Source organism: Ictidomys tridecemlineatus, chromosome 7 (genome assembly GCF_052094955.1).
Source record: "Ictidomys tridecemlineatus isolate mIctTri1 chromosome 7, mIctTri1.hap1, whole genome shotgun sequence".
In the NCBI taxonomy this organism is placed as follows: Eukaryota; Metazoa; Chordata; class Mammalia; order Rodentia; family Sciuridae; genus Ictidomys; species Ictidomys tridecemlineatus.
Genome location: NC_135483.1, coordinates 60,609,018 through 60,631,791, shown reverse-complemented (window position 1 = coordinate 60,631,791; position 22,774 = coordinate 60,609,018). Strand labels below are relative to the sequence as shown.

Genomic DNA, 22,774 nt, shown 5'->3' with positions numbered 1-22,774 from the left:
AAAACCACTGAGTGGTACACTTTAAACGGGTGAATTCTTTGATATGTCAGTTATATCTCAATCAAGTTGTTATTAAAATGACAAAAAGTCATGAGATCAATTATTTCAACAATTGAAATTTGGGATCTAAAACTCCAAAACATTGTTATTTCAAGTCCTCGCAGCCAACAAATTGGTGGTTTATAGGCAAACATCCATTTTCATTCGTAAAATATTTAAATGGCCCACTGTGAAGATTGGTAAAGTGGCGCAACGTTTCGTGTGTAAGAACCGAGCCTCTTCTGGCCTCAGGCCCTTGGCAGACTCCTGGGGCAGCCCGAGTGTGGGACGCCTCGGGTCACCGCGCGCCCCTCCTCCGGGCCTGAGTCACTGCGCCGCCGGAGTCCCCACGCGAGGATGCTGCGGTGAGCGCGGCCGGACGCCGCGGGGCCCCTGGGGCGCAGAGTCGGGCTCTCGGCCGCCCAGCGGCGCCGCTCGGGAAGCCAGGCCCGCAGCTGCACGCTTCAGGACGGCCGCCCCGTCCGCCTTCCCCGCAGCTGCTCGGGACTTCCTCGGCGGGCGGCGGCGGGGCCTGCCGTGCGCTCCGCGCCCGCCCGCGCCTGCCCTCCATGGCGTTTATCCGGAAGAAGCAGCAGGAGCAGCAGCTGCAGCTCTACTCCAAGGAGAGGTGCGCGCCCTGGGTGGGAGGGCCGGGCCGCCGGCTGCGGGGAGGGCGCGGGGCTGAGGGCCGGGTCGGGACCGGGAGTGGGGACCTGAGTGGCCAGAGCGGAAACCGGGAGTGTGTCCGAGCCCGGCACTGGGATCAGAGGCCCGAGTACAGAGCGGGCACCGGCCAGAGCCGTGGGGACGGGAGCCGGCGTGGGGACCGGGCAGAGGCCTGGCGAGGAGCGTGCCTTAGGCCCCAGTCTTGGTCGGGGTGGCGCCTGCCGGGTGTAGGGGCGGGAAACCGAGCCCCGGCCCAGAGCGGTCCTGGGCGAAGCCGGCCGGGCAGCGAGGGCCGGCTCACCCGGAAGGCGGCGCTGAGTCGGCGCGCGTCCCTCCGGGAGCCCGGGAGCCTGGCGTTCGCCGGGGAGCGCAGCTAAGCCGGCCGGGCTCACTTCCCCTCTCCCTCACACCCCGAAACGTCCTTGTCTGGAGCCGGGTGCGAGCACTGGGCGCCGCGCAGCCTAGCGACCGTCCCCGCCTGCACTGGGGTGACGCTGACTTCCCAAGGCACCGCTCCTGTTTCCCCGAACCAAACAAATGCAAGCCCAGCTCCCTGCCATAGTGAGGCGAAGGGAGGGCTGCCCGAAAGGCCTCATTCTGAGAAAAGCCGAGTCCTCCCTGCCACCGCCTGCTCCGCAGACATCTCCCCAGCAGTGGGCTAGTTGTTCGGGGGCTCTCCGTTCGCAAGCGCGGGCCGAGTGCTTTTCACCCGCGTTCCCCTAAGGATTTAGGGTATTACAGCAGTGCAGTTTCTGAGTTTCTCATCTCATCCACAGAATTCTCTTTGAAGAAAGTTCACTTAATGAGATGAAATCTTAGGGTAATTTGATTTGCATTTCTGTAATTACTAGAGATGTTGAACATTTTTTTCATATATTTGTTGATCGATTCTATTTCTTCTTCTGAGAAATGTCTGTTAAAAGTGTTGGCAAGGATGTGGGGAAAAGGCACACTCATACATTGCTGGTGTGTATGAACTGCAAATTGGTTCAACTACTATGGAAAGTAGTATGGGAAATCTTGAGAAAACTTGAAATGGAACCACCATTTGACCCAGCTATCCCAACTCCTTGGTCTATACCCTAAAGACTTAAAAACAACATACTACAGTAATGCAGCCACATCAATGTGTATAGCAGCACAATTCACAATTGCTTAACTGTGGAAGCAACCTAGATGCCCTTCAATAGATTAGTGAATAAAGAAACTGCGGTATATATACACAATGGAATATTACTCAGCATTAAAAGAGAATAACATTATGGCTTATGAATGTTTTCTCTGATAAGTGGATGCTAGTTCATATGGGGAGGGCAAGGCAGTGCATGGGATAAGTAGAGGAAATTTGGATGGGGCAAAGGGATAGGATGGAATGAGACAGACATCATTACCCTAGGTATATGTATGTTTTTGCAGGAATGGTGTGACTTTACTTCATGCACAACCAGAGAATTGAAAAATTCTGCTCCATTGTATACATGAATCCAAGAGCTTTCTACTGTCATGTATAACTGATTGAACTAATTAATTAATTAATTTTAAAAAGTAAAATAAAGTTCACTTAGGCTCATCCTAATGCTTGCTGGTGACCAAAACAGCTCTTCTGATTTCTCAGGTCTGTAGTCCTAGCCAAGTGCCAAAAGAAACTCTTGGTAAATCATTTTGCAAACACAGTTTTGGTTGTGAGAATTACAGTTATCTCCTAGTGCTGCCAGTCTGTCAAGTTGTCTCAGAGCGGATACCAAGAAAGCAGATTATACATGCAAGTATAAGTACAGCTGAATATGTACAATTTTTGTAGAATCTGCACCTGTACATCTGTAGGTGTTGACTCAATCCCTTCCATCCAAATATTCGTACCTCTCTAATCTGTAATGTTGGTCTCTCCAGATTACTTAGTGTGAAATTTCATTTCTGTCCTGTGGAGAAGATAAACAGAAGACATTGGATTTGGCTCTCAAAAGCTTTTTTTTGGGGGGGGGGCGGGGGAGTTGATGAGGTTTTAGTCACAGAATATTTGTCTGTTAAATAACAATTGGGCCATAACTAAAATAACTCACACTCTGTATTTATAAGGCCTGTTTCTTATAGAAAGGTTAATATCAACAATATCAAGACTTGCTGGTACTCTGTATTAAATAGATGAAAATCCAAATGAACATTGTCAGAACTTGGAAACACTTGAATTACTGTCACGTTTTATGTCCTGAGGGTCATATATAATAATTGTATGGCTTCTTTGATATATAGGAAAACTTGTTTTCTTAAGTTCTGCCTCTTATTTTGATGGAAATAATTTGTTTACTTTGGTTAGTTTATACAGCTCTGCAGTTTTACAAAAATCTTCTGCACTTGCTGTTTCCATGTATAGGCAGTTTTGTTGATGTCCAATGATCAGAAAACATTACAGCTAGCAATCTTGGGAGTTAAAGAGTTTTCACAACCAAAATATTTATCAATCAGGATGCATCAACCATCCCTGAGTGTTAGTAATTTGAAAACTTTGTGGAACATGTTTTATATTTATTTGGATTCTACTTACCACCCAAATTTCTTAAAGCTCTGCTTAATGGCTTTGCATCCTTGGACTGATAGATATACTCTAAAGTAGGGTGTTATTCATAGAATATTGATTTGAACTATAGGAACTGCTGATAATGAGGTATAGACTGGAATCAAGCAGTCTCTTTTATAAGTCCTTGAATTCATGTGAAAAGCAAGAGAATTTTAAACATTTATGAAGCCCCAAATTTACCATTTCTGCAAAGTTTTTTCTTATTCTTTTGCAACAGTAAACACACATTAGCAAGATTCATGTAGACCATTGGCTTGGGGACATCTAGGATACTTGTTACTTTCCCTGGGAAATTTGAGGTTATCCATGAATGGCCTCATCTCTTCTTTATGAGCTCATTGGCTTATCTCATGCTAAGTTAGGGATTTTAGATTTCTACAGCTAACAAATTATGACCCTGAACAAAAAAAGAAATTTAAAGTTAGTATTTTTTTTCTTACGTTGATGCTGCCAAATTTAGAGGAGGTGATAGTTTTTATAAAAGCAGAAGCAGAGAGATTGTTTTGGAGATTCTTTCATTGGTGGTAACAGAAGGAATGGAGAATATTGGAATGATTCTGGATGTTTTAGGAAGTAGAATGGACAGGTTCAGTGTGGTATATTGCATCTAAAAGATGACAGAGGAAGAATCCCAGTTAGGAATATTAGATAAAATACAAGATACTCAGTTAAATCATATTTCAGGTATGTAATTATTTATTATTTTTTTAGTATAAATATATCCCATGCAAGATTTGGGATATACGTATAGTAAAATATTTTACTATAATTTTTTTGTGTAAGTATGTTGTTTATTTGAAATTCAAATTTAACTGGGCATTGTGTATTTTTATTTGCTAAACATGGTAATCCCACCCTTAGACTTCTCAAGAGAATAACTACACAATTGGGCCATTTGGTAGTGATGTTTGTAAAGAAATGCTTTGATAATTTTCTGAATTAGGAAACAGACACTTGGCCATTCAGATTAAGTGCACTAGAATCCTGGTTAAGATTTAGATGGCAGGAGCCATATTATTTTACTAGTTGTTAAAAATGTCCTGTACAGTGTTGATGAAGATAAATGAAAAAAAATTAAATTACAATTCACATGATTTCTTTGGAATTGTTAGGAATAGCAGATGTGGTCATTGGGTTAGCAGATGAGGATATTTTGAAACTGCTACTATTTAAATACTTATATTTTAAGATTGAGTATTAGATTAATTCTTTTTTTTTTTTGTCTTCATGTCTAGCTGTGGTGGTGGGACTACACTGATTTTCATATTAAGTTATGCAGAATTTTAGGTAACTGGGGTATAGTCCTCTGAGACACAGTCATAGTTTTATCTCCATAATGTTACAGAATAAATTAGTTGTGGTTTGTATATAGTCATTTTAGGAGAAAACATTAGTGATCTTAATTCTCTGCTGGATACCTACATAATTACATTCATAGTTTTACAGGCATTTCTAAGACTTTGCTTTAGACATTGCATGGGTATATAATTATCTTGACTATACTGATATTAAGTTCTTTTACTCAACATGTTTGTTTAATCAGTTGGGCCTGTATTCATTATATTACAAACACGTTGAGCCAGGTGTAGCCACACAGGCCTATAATTCCAGCTGCTGGGGGCAGGGCTGAGGTAGAAGGATCACCAAGTTCTAGTTCAGCCTTGGCAATTTGGCTAGACCCTGACTCCAAACAAAAGAACTAAAGAAAAGTTTGGGAATGCAGCTTAGAGTTAGAGTATTTGCCTAGTATATTTGAGGCCCTGGATTCAATCCCCATACTGCAATATAAATAAATAAAAACACTTGTAAAGACAAAATGATTTATTATACTCCTGTTTAATCTTTCATTTCTTGTGGGTCACCCCAGTCCTTTAATATTTCTTCATGGGATATGACAGCTATTTAAAAGGAAAATTGCAGAATCAACAGTTAGTTAGGAAGGCTGATCAGTTGTAAGAAATCTGCCTAACTTAAAGAAATAGGGTTCATTTTTTTTCTCACATTAAAAAAAAACACAGGAGAGTGCTTTGTTTCTTCTAAATACCATTGTGATTTTATCTTTTACCTGTTAGATATTTAGAAATGCATCATAAAATTTCCAACTCATAGATTTCAAAAATTTCTTGGTTATTACTTATGCATGATTGATTGATTGATTATGGCAAAGGAGATAGAACCCACGAATTCCAGCATGCTATGCAAACTCCTTACCAGTGAGCTACACCCACTAGCGCTTGTGTTTTTTTAACTTGTATTTCATGAATAGCTTAGAAATGTTATTTTTTTTGTGAAGTAAATCTTTTATGAACATACAATGATCTCTTTGCATCAATTAAATGATTTTTTTATTTTGTCTTATATTAATATATCTATGTCAGGTTTCTTGCAGGTTATTTGTATTAGATAGAATTTTCCGTTCTTTTAACATTTCTGTGCCCTTAATTAGGCATTTTTTTAAAATAAGTGGCTTACACTTTAACTCTTTTTTGAAGCTTTTAAAATTTTTAATATATTTTGTAATGTAAAACTTTTCAGGTAAAGATAATTTAAAGGCATATAGCAAATATACCAGAATGTTATAACATTCAATATATGAAGAACTCTTCTAAATCACTTAAAAAGATGAAGACATCAACAGAAAAATGGTAGAAAACAACAAATAGGAAATGGAAAGAAACTATCACTTGTTGCCAGTAAAAATATAAAAACTTATTTTCCAACCTCACTGCTAATCAGAGAGAGACAATTTACCATCATAAAATAGGATTTGTTATTGAACAAATCTGAAAAGATTGTTCAAAGTGAGAGTGTGTAATGTCAATAATGCTTTGACAAGAAAGACATTCACTGCTGATGGTGGTGTGAATTGAAAAAGAAATTACAGAATGCAGTTTGGCATTTTCATGCTTTTCTGTAATGCCTGAATACAGTGATCCTTTTATTATTTTATTATAAAAATACTTTATTTAAAAAATACATTTCGACAATAATTTTTTTCTAATTTTGATAATTTTTATCTTAAATTAGTCCAGTTGTATGTATTATTATTTCAAATATATTTTGACTCATTTCTGCTTTTAATTTTACTCTTGTATCTTTTTCCCTCTTTTTCTTTGAATTAAATAAAGTACCCTTGCTCTCTTTCATTTTTCCCTGAAGAGTATGGAAGGTATAAATTTTATTTCTAGTTGTCTAGGGCTTTCCTCCTGACAGTATAAGGCTCTCAGAACATGTATTTCTGTTTTTCTAGGGCTTACCTGATAATTTACCCTCCTAACAGTATAAGGATCTTGGGTACCTAATTTCTGTTTTCCTGTTCCAAATTTTAAACTGATGTTTGGTATTTTTTATTTTTACTTAAAATCTATACATTAAGCTTTCTGATTGTCCAGCTTCTATAGTTTTGCATACTTATTTACCCTTCTCTTTGTTCAGCATTCCTTCTTATATGTCATATCTTTCTTATGAAATTATTTTTTCTTTCCCAAAGACTATCTTTCAGAAGTTCCTGAAATCAGGGTCCTATGATGTAAACTGCTTCTGTTTTTGTCTGTCTGAACATATTCTTATTTTGCCCTTCTTTATATCAGTTTTGTTAGATTTATCATTTTCTCAGCATTTTGAAGACAGTGTAAAGGCAAATGACCAGAGAATATTGCCCCAGACTTGCTGGAGCAGCGTTTTAAAGAAAGGAGTCAGGGACAAAGAAAAAAAAATTCAGCAGCAGAGTGTTTTGTGTCCTCCTGGGACAGCACACAGCTACCTGGCTGGGCCAATCTCAGGCTCTCAGAGACTCCAGGACAGGCCAAGGACTAGGAAGCAGTAGGGCTATGCTGTGGGGAAGCCTTGGTTCAACTGACCAGCTCTGCATTTGTGACCATGGGCTGTCCTTGTCCCCTCGCCAGCTTGTTGGGGGCCAAGTCAGTATGATGTCACCGGGTGGGAACAGGATTTGTTGCATCAGTGTTCATGGTTTGGTGGGGAAGAACTGGTACTTTGCCTGGCATGATTAGGGCCCTAGGGTCCAAGCTTTGTGACTGCCTTAAACCCACAGCTGTAGCAGGATCAGGATTCAGTGGAGCTTTTCAAGAGGTCACCTTTTCTTCTGGGACAGTAGCTTGCAACAAACCAGTACTACTCAAGTCTGCTCTTTCTAAGTAATTTGTCTTTTCTCTAGCTACTGTTAAGATCTCATCTTTGTAGTGTTTTGCTGTTTGTCTAGATACAGATTTCTTTATTTATAATTGCTTAGGGTTCCTAAAGCTGAAATAGTTTTGGAAAATTGGGGGCTAGGCCTCTAGGAGTATTGCTTTTCCTTTATTCTTTTATGGTTCTATATGCCTCTTTAATATTTGTCATCATTATTTTTCTTTTGTGCATTATGGATTATTTAAACCCATTTTACATTTGATTAATTTTTCTCTGAAACTGCTTAATTTGGTGTTTAACCCATTATTTAAAATTTTAATTTCAGTTACTTTTAAATTTCTGATTCTTTTTCTTTCATTTTAATAACTGCCTGGTCATTTTATCTTTTTAAACATAACTATAGGATAACCAGCTGCAGATTATGGACTATTTTGTGGCCTTTACAGGTTTAATTAAGTAATTTGTTGCTTCCTTGACTCTTAATTAGTAATATGTTTTATAATTTTTCATCGTGGCTTTTTGTGCTGAGGGCCATTACCAAGTAGGAATGACGCATCGAAATCCTTGCCAGCATACCCCATGTTAAATGGACTTGCCTTGGAAATTTGCTGCGACCTTGCTTGTGTGTTTGAGAAAGGTGACCCTGCTCAATCACCAGGGTGGATCCAAGATTAGGGTGTATCTTGCAGGAAGTATCCCTGTCCTTGGGTTTAGGGCGTGACAATAGGAGTTTTAGGGAAGTTGGAGGTTGAAGATTATTCCTGCTGGGAGTAGGGCATGCCTGCTGGCTGAGTTCTTGTGGAGAGAAAGTATTTAGGACTTGAATTGTGCGGGAGATTGGTATTGCCCCTGGACCTGTGTGGAGGCGGTATGAGAGCGGGAATAAAGAATTGCTGTTTGAACCTACAAAGGTGTGTGGTGGCTCATGATTCTGGTGCCAAGCCGAGACCTTGGCATTTTTGTTCCTTGGAAATATTTCCTCAAGAAGTCTCCCAGGCCTAAATGTAAAGTGTATTTTTTCCAGAAAGTTTACATGTGTTTTTGTCTGGGAAGGGAAAGGGAGCCCATTCATTTCTCTTGGGTTTTATTTTACTGTGCCCTTTGGATTTGCTTCTGATAAATTTAGGCTGTTTCTTGAAGGGTTAGGCAAAGCCCCAGGTGAAAAAAAGACTTTCCCAGTGTGAGCTGACTTTACAGGATATCTACTTGAGTTTATTTTGTACTTCCAGGACTCTCCCTTACTTGTTCATCCACTCAGCCAAGGATTCAAAAAGATTTTTATAATAATTTTTCCAATTTCAGAACATCTATAGTGAGATTGTTTCTTTAGACATTTGAACTGCTATCTTACCTGAAATAAAATTCCTACTGACTTTGTTAAGCTCAGGTTTATTTAGCAAATCCATAGTTTCACTGGTTAAGTAGAGAATCTAGTTTGTATCTCCCCTCAGTTTTATGTTGTGGAACATAAGGCCTACATAAGTGATTTGACCAAGGTCAAACAGCTACGTCCTGGCTGAGCTAAGGCCAGCACTAATATTCTCTCATCTAAAGTCAGCCCCTTTTCCAGTGTAACATACTCTGTTTTAAATATGAGGCCTGTGCTTATTTTCATGGTTTCCCAGTTTAGAATGATTCTGGGACGGTTGAAGTCTGGTTTACGTGGGTATTGGAATCTTTGTCTCCTGGCAAGCAGCAGGAACATACCTAGAACTTGTTAGACTTATGAATCTCAGCCACCACTCCCCCAGATCTGCATTAGTATCTGCATTTAACAAGATGCCCAGAGGACTACAAGTGTGAGAAGCACTGTTCTACGTAACAGCAAGTGTGCATTCACCCTGGGTTTGTTTTGGTTTGGTTTACTTGTTTGTCCTTCAACCATAGTTCCTTCTTTATTTTCATGGTGTAGATAAGGCTTGTGAAACATCCTGTCTTGGGTTATGACCCTTGCGGAAAATTGAAAGACTTTGAGAGCATAGGTAAATGTTTTTTAGCTTTCTCTCAAGATTGCTGAATATTGGGATTAGAAAGAAACAACTGGCTTTTTGGTGGTGTCAATGAAAGTCATTATAAGAACTGTCTTGGCATCCATACAAGTCAGAGGGGAATATCATTTTCCTAGAGTCTGACTGGATGATAGGGCTTAAACTTACTACTGAAGGAGGTCTAAAAAGGATAGGTGAAACAGTGAATTTGGATGTTGGAGGATAGTACCTCTGAGATGAAGTACTTCTCTAGGGAAGGAGTGGCTAGTAATTTCCATGAAAAAAACTACTTAATCACTCAGAGTTTCCTATACAAATATGTAGAATATGACTAATAAAATGAGCCAGGTTTTATTATAAAGGAGGATTAGTATGTGTGTTAGATATTGCTGAAACTTGGTAGGACCAGACTCAAGTACTAAAAAACTATGTATTTACATAAAAGGAAAGACCTTTTAGCAAGAGAGACAGTGATCTCTGAGTGAAAGGAAGATATGATACATCTTTACAGGAATTCATGACCAGAAGGAAAAAAGCCCAGAGAACACATTGGAAAGAGGAACAAAGATAACATAATTGTATTCATTTGTTGTAGGTCAAGTTAGTGGGTGGAAAGAAATAGCAGCTGGGTACCTGTGTAGATCAGAAAACAGGAAGTGGCCATCCTGATGCCTGCTGAAGGCTTAGATCTAATTACAGTTCTTTAACTTCCTTGTTGAAGTTTTAATTAATCCTAATGCAGAGAGCTTGGGAACTTAATTCTGAACATTAAACAATTAATTAACCAGATAGCAATGAAGAAGCTGCTAGAAAAAGCAATCATATCATGTTACTTATTACTGAAACTATAGATTTAAGAAAACAGATATTGAAAGTTTCAAGAAACAAAATGATAGGTCTTAGTTGACAGTTCTGGAATCTTCAAAATTATAATTTTGAACTTCCTATTGAAATGATCTTTTCTGCAGAGTTATAGATCAGGCAAGAAGATAGAGTGATTATACAGTTAGTGTTCCTCCAACTGTACAATATTTTCTAAATATGAATCAAGAAGGTTAAATACTAATGCTTTCAAAAGGTTAAATCCCACGAGTAGAGGCTTTAAAAAATGCTATAGATTAAAAAAAAATAAAGGCAAAGCAAATGTTCTAAAGTTGTATTTGAAATGAGGAAGTACTAGCTTTGGCCCAGGGCCCAGTCTGGTCGTCTAACATTGATTTATGACAGAGAAAGGGGTTCTTATTCTGTACTCTGTGCCTGACACTGATCATCTGACTAAAGACACAGGATCAACTTTTCGAAGATGCAGAGGATACCCATGTGCTCATGGCTCCTGGGGTAACATCCTAGGAGAGTTTGAGAGTAGAAGCAGAACTGTTTCAGTGATCTAGGAACTTTGAATGCAAAGAACATGCACATAAATAGGTTTAGTGCTAATTGGAGATAAGACAGATGGTTTAGAAACTACTAGAAGAGGAAGTTGTCACCAATCTCCAGCATGAATTTACTACAAAGTCAAGTCATATTATCTATTCTCTCTTAATAGAGTTCTGATTTATAGGCCCAGAAAATGCAGTAGATTTAGATCATCTGAATTTTGGCAAAAGATAAGGTTTGTTTTTGTGATATCTTAGTAGCAGAATTAAAGTGGAAATCAAGACTGGTATAATTAGTTGAAATAATATTGTCTGAATGACTCTCTTAGAGTTCAGAAAATGATACACCAGGGCTGGGATTGTGGCTTAGTGGCAGAGCGCTCGCCATGCACATGTTCAATCTTCAGCACCACATAATAATAAATAAATAAAAATAAAGGTATTGTGTCCATCTACAATTAAAAAAAATATTTAATAACAACAACAAAAAGAAAATGATACACTAACGTATGGCACTTTGGCATGTTGAATACTTTAAACTAGAGCTTGGAAAGCCTTACCAGTGGCCTCAGAACCAAAGTCTAGTCTCTAGCCTTCTCTCTTCTGGCCTCTTTCTCCCTTCAAATAAGTCATAGAAACCAGAATTCCTCTTCCTCAAAGTGGGTCATAGAAACTAGAACATTTCATCCCCAAAGGAAGTCATAAAACCAAGGAAGGTCAGTCACCTTTCTTCCTTCTTTTCTGAGGACCTTCATTTCAGAGGGGTCCTTCCCACACCCTAGAAGAAGGAATACTGCCCAATGGGGCCGAGAAGAATCTGGACAGACAGGCCTTGCTAAGTTACCCCTTAGTCTGTGACCCTTTTGTCCAGTCATTGTCTTCACAGATGTCCATTGTCCATCAAACCTAAGCACAATAATAGGCAGTTTCCCTGTGTCTTAGAGTTTTTATTACTGAAAGTTTCCATATCATGTTAAACTGGTTAACTACATTGGTCTTGCTTTTCTCTTATTAGCTTGTCTATGGTTACCCAAGTGTCAGCTCACCCACTTATGGTGGGTGAGGAGAGGTGTCACAGCTCCTGCCCCTACAGTGCTCTTCAGATATTGCTGTCAAGTAGATTATCGGGGGCATCTCCTGTGGGGAGAGTGTCAATCACAGGACTGCAATCTTGCCCTGTCTACCAGTTTCTTAATTTTTCATTTATTTCAAAAACTATTTAAAAATTCCAGTTTGGTTAAACCAACTCCCTTGTTAAGCTCACTATTGTCATTAAATGCAAGGATATGAGGTATTCAGAGTATAGATGGCAAACACATGACGCCCCTAGGCTCTCCAGGCCCATGTGGACGTCACAGTGCTTTCTCCCATTGAGCTCACATCACAACTTCTCACAGTGAAGCTTCTCTTACATCTATAATTTGGAGATAGGATTGACTTATAAAACTGTCAGTACTGTTCATCAACAGAATGTCGAATAATTCTCAAGTCGCTGTGGATGCAGGGCTATCCCTAAGGGGTGGAGTGGAACTATTTTATGTTCTTGGCTAAGTGTTAAACATATAAGTATGCTTTAAAATTCAGGTGGCATTGCTGGGCACAGCAGCACATGACCTGTAATCCCAGTGACTAGAGAGACTGAGGGAGGAAGATCACAGGTTTGAGGCCAGCCTCAGCAACTTAGTGAAACTCTGTCTCAAAATAAAACATAAAAAGGGCTAGGGCTAGGGCTGGGTTTGTAGCTCAGTGGTGGAGCGCTTGCCTCACATGTATGAGGCGCTGGGTTCGATCCTCAGCACCACATAAAGATAAATAAATAAAATAAAGATATTGTGTTCATCTACAACTAAAAAATATTAAAAAAAAAAAAAAGGGGCTGGGGCTAATCGGGTATGGTGGCATGCTCCTGTAATCCTGCAGCTCTTGAGGCTGAGACAGGAGGATCGTGAGTTCAAAGCCAGCCTCAGCAATTTCACGAGGCCCTAAGCAACTCAGAGACCCTGGCTTTAAATAAAATGCAAAATAGGGTTGGGGATGTGACTCAGTGGTCGAGTGCCCTTGAGTTCATTCCCTGGTACCAAAAAGGGGAAAAAAAAACAGAATAAAGAATATATAAAACCATTATAAAGATGGGGAGAGGCTGGGGCAGTAGCTCAATAGTAGAGCATTCCTGGGTTCAACTCACAGTATAAAAAAACAACAACAAAAATTCAGGTGACACAAGGATACGACAACATTTTTTTAATAAAGTTGACTTGCTCAATAAGGAAATGTATCTAAAGAGAATGACCCCACACTCTATAAAAGTGGGTTAAACTAGGAACATGCAGTGTCACAGTCTCCTAAAGAAATAACTTAGAGTCTTATATAACACTAATGATTTAGATCATACAACTACAAAACAGTGGGGGTTTTTTATTTTTATTTTTTAGTTGTAGTTGGACACAGTACCTTTCTTTCTTTATTTTTATGTGGTGCTGAGGATTGAAACCAGCACCTCGACCGTGCCAAGCAAGTGTTCTACTGCTGAGCCACAATCCCAGCCCCATTTTAATTTTGTTTAAAGTATGGAAATTTTTTAACAAAATTAAAATAGAGCTTGAAAGTTACTGTAAAACCCATGAAACTTAATTGTAATAATTTTTTTAAGTAGAAAAATTTTAAAGAAGATTTAACTATATACTCTAGTAAACAGGGGAAAAGTTCCTTATTAAGTTTGAACAATATGATTTAATTATATACCTGCTCCAGGTGTTTTACATTTAATGCAAAATATGCATATAGATAAATTGAGGTGGCTATATTAATGTATTTGCTAAAATGATGACTTCAGTTCTGAAATAAAATTTAATATAAATTTTTTTAGGGATTGAACTCAGGGGTGCTTTACCACTGAGCTACCCCAGCCTTTTTAATTTTTTTTTTTTTTTGAGACAGGTTTTTACAAAGTTGCTGAGGCTGTCCTGGACCTGTGATCCTCCTGCCTCAGCCTCCTGAGTTGTTGGAATTATAGGCATGCACCACCATGCCTGGCTGATATGAACATGTTTAGTAACTATGTGGAAGCACTGGTTGTCTCTGAAGGTGGCTTGTGCTTCATAGTTATGAAATGATGTCATTGTCTTATTTATTTATTTTTCCCTCTCTATAAGAGGAGGAACTAGGGAGATCAGAAGAGAGAATAAAGAAGTGCACAGCTGCAGCCTAATCAGAGGGTTTCCAGACATTGAAACATAAGGTAGAAACAAGGGACAAAGTAATTAAAATCTCCCTGGTCTAAAACCTCCCTGGAAATCATGGGATACATCAAAGGGCTGTTTCTAACTGTTGGGGGTTGATCACTCAGAAAATACTTTCAGTCGGAATTTTGTCCAAATTAGAGAGGTTTGTTGTTGTTGTTGTTTAGCCAGCTGGTACTGCTCCCTGCAGAACCAAATTATCTCTGCCAGAAACAGCGCCGGGTCGAGTTCTAAGGGGTTTATAGGGAAAAAAAAAAAACACATCCTCCAAATTGTAGGTGCAGGCCAGCAAGCAAGATACAAGGGCTGAGAAGGCAGTTAGCAGAGCGAAAGCAGACAATCACAGCCTGGGTTCAAGCACATTTGTGGGCACATGAAGTTCAGAAGAACAATTTTTAATATCTTAGAGATAGCTTAACATTATTTATCTATATCACTTATCGTATAATCCCATTATCCTACTTACTAATATCTCATAATCTATAGTCTGTGATCTATATTGATTAGGCTCAGACCATAACATAGCCATCCTAAATCTTGTGATTATGTTGGAATTCAGATTAAGTATTGAGCATTTCATATTGTGCTCTGGTAGTTTAGCCTCCTCCTCTCTCCCTCCACCCTCCATCTCTGACACACACACACCTATGACATATTTATATGCCTAAGACATACTCATATATACATACTTACTGGGAATCAAACCAAGTTTATGACTGATTTTTGTTCATGGATTTAAAAATGGAATGACAGGTCAATAAAAGTTACCTAGTAGGATAATAAAACTGGTTTCTACTGTCATTAATTTTATAAGTCATTCTTGTTTTGATTTAGAATTTATTTTTGTTGGAGGGTAGGGGCGGTACCAGGGATTGAACTCAGGGGCACAAGGCCATTGAGCCACATACCCAACCCTGTTTTGTATTTTATTTAGAGACAGGGTCTCAGTTGCTTAGCAACTCATTTTTGCAGAGGCTGGCTTTGAATCTGGATCCTCCTGTCTCAGCCTCCCCAGGAGCAGGAATTACAAGTGTGCACTACCACATCTGGTCATTCAGATTATTTTTTTTAAATGAGCAATATTTTCTTGGGTCATGAATATAATTTCCTGCTTGTAAGGATATTAATTATGGTCTCTGGACCTTGTCTTCTCTGCGTTGTCTCTAGTCCTTCAAGCTGCATTCTTCCTGCTTGCTTTGATCTTGTTCTTTCACATTAGGGGCTGGTGATCCTGGGATCGCCGTTTGTATTTAGGTGCTGTCTTGGAACTTGATACCTGCCATTTCTGGACTTTTGGGAAGTCCCGGGACCTGCTTGGTTTTCTCCTGAGTGGTGATTTTTCTGAGGTATCAAATTTTAGTCTGATTTCAGAAGGAAGCAAAAGAAGCATGTATGCCTAATCCGCTGCGTTTAATCTGAATATCTTTAGCTAACACACCACAACTCCACACTTCTCATGACCACTTTTGCCCGTAACTCCAGATGCTGTTATGTTTCCTGGTCTTTACCAAAACAAACAATGCTTATTTTTACTTCTTTGCCATAGATTTTTTCTGTGGCCATGCAACTCAATTTTTTTAATCTTCCTATCTTATTTTTAGAAGTTTAAAGCATTTAAAATTTAAAGAATTATAATTCAACCTCATTCCATTCAGTTTACTTACATATTAAATACCATTGTGTACAAAGCATTAGATTGGTTATGACAGGTGCTACCAGGACCTGTGTCCTAGAGGCACGTGGTACTGTCGGAGTAATAAGAAGAACTCAAATCACTATGAGATATGATGTTGGTGTTATGGGCCAGCTATGTGGACAATGACCAAACAGACTCCATTTTACCCTGAGACTCCATATCATGTAAGAAATGTTTCTCCCTCTGTACCTATTAACAGTTACTTAGCATAGCATGTAAACAAAATGGCAATTCTTTTTTTATTTTTAATAAATGACAGTGGAATGCATTATAATTCTTGTTACGCACATAGAGCACAGTTTTTCATATCTCTGGTTGTATATAAAGTTCGTTCACACTGATTTATGTCTTCATACATGTACTTGGGATAATGATGTCTATCACATTCTACCATCCTTGCTATTTCCCTGCCCCCTCCCTTCTTTTCCCATCCCTCTCCTCTATCTAGAGTTTGTCTATTCCTCCCATGCTACCCCTCCCTACTCCACTATGAATCAGTCACCTTATATCAGCATTTGTTTTGGGGGGATTGGCTTAAATTTACTTAGCATTATCTTCTCCAACGCCATCCATTTACCTGCAAATGCCATGATTTTATTCTCTTTTATTGCTGAGTAATATTCCATTGTGTATATATGTCACATTTTTTTTATCCATTCATCTACTGAAGGGCATCTAGGTTGGTTCCACAGTTTAGCTATTGTGAATTGTGCTGCTGTAAACATTGATGTGGCTGTGTCCCTGTAGTATGCTGTTTTTAAGTCCTTTGGGTATAGACTAATGAGAGGGATAGCTGGGTCAAATGGTGGTTCCATTTCCAGTTTCTAAGGTATCTCCATACTGCTTTCCATATTGGCTGCACCAATTTGCAGTCCCACCAGCAATGTATGAGTGCACCTTTTTCCTCACATCCTTGCCAACACTTATTGTTGTTTGTCTTCATAATAGCTGCCATTCTAACTGGAGTGAGATGATATCTTAGAGTAGTTTTGATTTGCACAAAATGGCAATTTTTATACAGTGTAAAATTGTTCTCTTTTGGGTTTCCATTTTTCTTGGTACTCTAACAGCATAAAATGTCAGTGTTTGTCTAGATGTTAGTAACCATTCTTTAACTTTTACTCATCTAGGGTCATTTTGCCCCACTTCCCTGTCTGCTTATGATTTTAGATCTCATTATATTTGTTTATGGTTTTGAATCATAGCAATAGCCATTTATGATTAATGTACTGACATGCTTTACTTATAATATAAAAGGTATATTCTAATTCCTAGAGGGGGTTGAAGAGTGTAGACTTGCAGCCTGCCCCTTGGACCCCCAGCTGGTGAATCTGGACCCCCTAGGTGATGAATAAAGAAGGTTCCGTCTCCTGCTTTAAGATTGACTCATTGGGCTGGGATTGTGGCTTAGTGGTAGAGTACTCGCCTAGCATGTGTGAGGCCCTGAGTTCGATCCTTAGCACCACATAAAAATAAAACAAAGATATTGTGTCCAACTACAGCTAAAAAATAAATTAAAAAGTTGCCTACCCTCCTTTTCAGTGAATGTGTATGTATAATCTGCACAATAAATACTCATGTTAAAAAAAAAAGATTGACTCAGTGATTTATTGCGATCTCACTGTAACATTGGTAGGGAAGAAGTGGGGAAGCCTGGCATGTTCCTTCAGTAGAAACTAAAAATTCCATAGGTCTGAGAGAACCAAGCTTCTTCAGGCCAGAAAAGTTTAATTTCATAAAAACTTGAGATTTCTATAAGTGAATCCCTCATTTGCTTGATGAGTGATTTTATTTTTGACACAGTGGTCGTTTGACCCACGAGGCAGGCTGGTCTGTGTGTTTCTCCCTGACATTGGGTAGCTAGGGAAGAGTGCTTGGCATGCAAGAAATGCTCCATAAGTGCTTTTAAATTAAGGAATGAGAAGAAGCACTTGGAGGAAGACATGTTACATTTACTGCTTGCTCATACTTTCTAAAAACTAAATATAAAAGAATTCTCTTTCCTCTCCCAAATTTAGGTTTTCCTTGTTGCTACTTAACTTGGAGGAATACTACTTTGAACAGCACACAGCTAATCATGTTCAGCACAATGGTAGCCAGGAAGAAAGGTAGGAGAGCTCTTAGAGGTTTGTACACTAACATACCTTTCCCATGCCTGTTTTTTTTAAAGTAAATGTAGGATCACATAGGATTTTTCTCTCTTCTTGTTAGATAGAAATTAACAAGGAAAGTAGATTTATAAGTTGCTGTCATAACTTTAAATGTTTTTCATTTAAAACATTTAAACATTCATTTAAAGGTGAATCCTTCTAATTTCTCCAAAGATGATGGACAGGATTCTGAATCTACCCATTATTTTTTTCCTTAGAGTTAATGTAGTGCTCTTGATCATTGTGGTTACAGTGCTATAAAGCAATGTTCATCAACAGTGAAACTGGTATAAAATCAACTCTTTCAAATTGAATAGGTAATTATGTAGTTTGAACTAGAAGCAAAAATCTGATTTCTCCATATTTTAGTAACTACTGGTTATGACTTTTAAAAGATTCTGCTTATTCGATCTTACCTTTTGAAAGCTTTCTATAAAAGAGTATAATGAAGTTTTTTGTTTATTTTCCTTGTACAAGTTGTACTTCAGTATCACTAAATTGCCAGTAAGTTCTTTGCTAACAAATTTCTAGCTAATAAATATAGGAGGAATGATAACATTTCAATCCGTATGAAATATGGATCACACTAGGGGGTCAGCAAACTATAGCCTATTGGCAAAATCTGACCCACTTCTTTAAGTAAAGTTTTACTGGGACACAGGCCCACCCGTTTGTATTTGAACGTATCTGACCTCCTCTGCAACATTAGAGGTGAATAGTTGTGATGGAGACTTTCTAGCCTCCAAAGCTAGAGATACTTACTATCTGGCTCTTCACAAAAGTTTGCCAATCTCTGATCTAGACATTAATCTAGCTGCTGAAACCATTAGGTAAGACGTTTTGGAGAAGTCTTATAATAAATATTATCACTTGAGGCTCCCAGTGCCTACTAAAGCAAAGGCAATACCTGTGCCCCTCCTCTGAAGTCTTGTCGTCAGAAGATCAAATCAGAGTCTGATCAAGTCTTTTCATCTTACCAATAATTTAAAGGGAGTATGTGGGTATAGGAAAATGACAGAAATGTATTCAGCAAAATTTGTAGTGTGAGAAAATTAGCTTAGATTAAGAGATGGTAATGGACATATCAACTAAATGTAATATGGACTTATTTGGATTTTTATTTGAGCAAACTGACTGTGAAGACATTTATATAATTGAAAAAACTGTTTTCTATTATAAAATACAAAAATATGAACACTGACTATATACTTGATGAAATGAAAGAATTGTTATTAGTGCTTGGGAATGGGACCCTGGGCTTTGCATACCTGTGTAGCATGTACTCCACCATGAGCTGTGCTCTCAGTCCTAATTTTTATTAAGAGTGTTTCTCGTGTATTCCTACTAAAGTATTTGTGGATGAAGTGATGATGTCTAGAATTTTCTCAGTAGTCTGTGTATTTAGTCAGCTTTCCACTCATTTAACAAACACTTGAGATATCGGCTTAGAAAGAGACAAGATTGTTCACAGTTTTGAAGGTTTCAATCCATGACCATCTTGCCCTATTGTTTTCAAGCCTGTGATGGCACATGAGGGCAGGAACATGCAAACCTGTTCATCTCATGACCAAGAAGCCAAAATAAGAAAGGGAAAGGAGCTGGGGTGTCATTATCCCCTTCAAGGATGTGTCCCAGTGACTTGAAAACTTCCCACTAACCCTACCTCTAAGCTTCTGCCACCTCCCAGTAGTGTCTATCTGGGGGACCAAGCCTTTAGCACATGGTCTTCTGAGAACAATTATCCAAACATGACACTCCAGTCTATTCATATATGTTTAGAAATTTCAAAAGTTTTTTTTTAAGTTACAATTGGGCAAGTTTGGTCATAAAAAGTAAATGCATGTAACAGTGTGAAAAAATGATATAAAATTTACGAATCCCTTGAAGAAGAGGAGTGTAAAGAACCGTGACCATCCGTGTGATGGGTCTTCTCATCCATTCAATGAATATGTATTAAGCACTGAAGAGAGAAAGCTAAATAAATACTTCCTTCCTACAGAAGAACAGGAGTGTTACTCTGGTGGTGCTATGGGGAAGAGGAATTGTCAGACTGGAAGCCTTGTTTTTCTATGTGATTGTTTTCTTTGCTTAAGAGGTCCTTATATAGAAATTTGGATATATAGTTTGTTCCCCAGTGTGGGAGGCCGCCCTGCCCAAGAGCTAAGCCTCCCTTCTCAGCCTTGAGTAAAGGGGGTGTTGGTCTGGCATCGCACACCTTGAACTATTCGAGGCAAGTGGCCTTCACCTTTGCTTGGCAAAGAAGTTTGCTTCAGCTCTGGACTTGAGCGTTACCCAATGGTAACGGGGAAACCTCCGATCGAAACTCCTTTGTATGTCCACCCCCGCCACCCCTGATATAAAAATAAAGAGATTCCAGGTGCCTTCCAGCGTGGAAGCTGACCCTTAAGTCACAGAGCCATCCTACCCTCAGTATGAAAATTACTTCTGTGTCCTGTGCTTTCTCACTGTTTTTTTTTTTTAGCTTAGTCTTGCAGCTAGCTCTTTTGAACCCAGTTCATCTTGTAGATCCCAGTATCTACAAGGGTTTAATTTTTCCTGGTCTCCTACAGATGACAAAATCTTTGGATGTCCTCCCACATACTTTAAATCATCTCTAGGTTACTTATAATAACCTAAGAACAATGCTGACACATCACTTTATTTTCATGGATTCAGTGTAGCTCTAAGTGTATGGCAAATTCATGTTGATCCTTTGGTACTTTCTAGAATTATTAAAATTTTATTTTTATCCAAGATTTATTAAACATGTGGATTCAGAACCTCAGATATGGAGAGCCTACAAAAATTGCTTCCATTAAGGCAGGGAGATTTGAGAGAGCCCTGGAATGGACCAAGCAAGAGAATTGAACAAGACCAAGAAATGGCCAGAGAAAAATTCCAAATGTAATGGAAGTGATTTTAAAGAACGTGAGATTTTTAAAATTCTACTTGTAGACAAAATGTACTACTGGAAACTGATCTTAAGATGATTTCTAGGGAGGAAGATTACCTGTAGATAGGGAATAGGGGTGGAGGAAAAGGGAGGGAGAAGGGGAATAGCATGGATGGTGAAAGGAGACCCTCAAAATTATACAAAATACATGTATGAAGATGTGAATTTGGTGTCAACATACCTTATATATAATCAGAGATATAATAAATTATTGTATAATAGTGTATTAAGAATTGTAATGCAAAATAAATAAATACAACAAATCATTAAAAAAAGATGATTTCTTTATATTAGTATTCCAGTGTCTCCTGATCTATATTCTGACTACATAATAAACTGTTGTCTTGGTTTGATCATTGATAAGTCATCCAATCCACAAATGAAAATAAACTATAGTTTTTTATTAGCTTCCAGCAAGTTGATGCTCATTAGCCAAAACTAACATCTGACTCTAAAATGCTTGAGAATGTTTTTCTACAACTTATTGAAGACACATAAATGGCTTAAGAAAAGATGAAAATGGTAAAATCTATAACTGATTTACTTGGTATTAAAGTAGTAGATGGATAGACTTTTAAAGGCATTTATTATCGTGGAACAGATTTTTTTCCTGAACTCCTCCATACCCCAAAATCACTGTTAAATGCATTTTATGTGCTCAATTTAAACTCTATATTCTTTGTATGATTTTAAATTAAAAATATCTTTATCTAATCAATTTTAGACATTTAATATTACCTTCTGAATTGTTCTTTTGATTATAGAGAATTTATTGATGATATGATAGAGTCAATATATATTAACCTTTCTGGTCTTTAGTTTCTCTTATAGACTAGCTGTGAGGACAAAATAAGGCAATAAAAATAGAAGGTATGGTATAGTGCTCAACAGATGAAACCATAATTTTAAAATGTGCAGATTTCTGTAACATCTAAGGAGGTGGAGAAAAGGGAAATTATTTTATTTTTTCCAGCTTGTCATATCTTCTCTAATTGTGTTGTTGAGCTTTTCTTAGCTGATGACTTAGAAACCTATTTTCTAATTAAAATGTACCATGTGACTATTATTATATTCATTAAGTAATCTCTTCTAATTCCCAGGAAAATCAGAGGCTCCTTAAAAATATGTTCAAAATCAGTGATTTTTGAACCAGATGCAATATCCCAACCTATCATTAAGGTAAACACATTCTAAGTGTGAACAAAAACATTCCTATTTTTTATATATTTTACCTTTGCTTATTTTTATAATATTTTTTCTCAATTTTATCTAGATTCCTTTGAGAGATTGTATAAAGATAGGAAAACATGGAGAAAATGGAGCCAATCAACACTTTGCAAAGTATGTGCTCTTCACTAACTATTTATCTTCTAGCTCAATCAAAAGTATTATATCTCTGATGCCTTTTATCTGTATTTTAGGGCAAAATCTGGTGGTATTTCACTCATTTTCAGTCAGGTAAGAAGCACCTAGTAAATATTTTTTTCGAACTTTTATGCACACTTATATATGTATTTGTATGATTTCTTTTCACATTATGAAATTATTTTTCTGTAGGAATCTCAAATGAAGATCATTGGAATATATGTTTAAGTGCCTTTAAAATTTATTCATTGAAAAAAAAACTTTTTAAAGATATGTTTTCCGGTAGAATCCTTGATTTTTTAAAATATTTTTTAGTTCTAGATGGACACAATACCTTTATTTATTTAACTTTATGTGGTGCTGACAATCGTACCCAGGGCCTCACACATGCTAGGCAAGCACTCTACCACTGAGCCACACCCCCAGCCCCCTTGGTATTTATTAAGTGTGCTGTATCTGTGGGTTTAGGGTTTTGTCCTCAGGTGCTCATCAGTGTGGGTGGGTTGAGAGAAGAGATGGAAGTTCCTCCTGAACCTTGTGGCCATTTAGAAGGTGGAAGGCAAGCAAGCGCAGGCCAC

At 38.2% G+C, this 22,774-nt stretch overlaps 1 protein-coding gene across 3 annotated transcripts in view; it reads left to right on the top strand.

Annotated features, from left to right (window-relative positions):
- The first annotated feature begins 302 nt into the window (after nt 1-302).
- The window catches only part of Nsmaf (neutral sphingomyelinase activation associated factor), a 55,611-nt gene continuing 33,139 nt past the window's right edge, over nt 303-22,774 (top strand). Inside the window, exons 1-5 of one of the 3 annotated variants that reach the window (XM_005322980.4) lie at nt 303-667; nt 17,747-17,836; nt 21,932-22,010; nt 22,105-22,172; nt 22,253-22,289. In XM_005322980.4, coding sequence (XP_005323037.1) covers nt 609-667; nt 17,747-17,836; nt 21,932-22,010; nt 22,105-22,172; nt 22,253-22,289 — 333 coding nt within the window. In that variant the 5' untranslated portion in view covers nt 303-608. The remainder of the gene's footprint in view (nt 668-17,746; nt 17,837-21,931; nt 22,011-22,104; nt 22,173-22,252; nt 22,290-22,774) is intronic. The other 2 variants (XM_005322979.5, XM_040293972.2) reach the window with 2 other exon arrangements.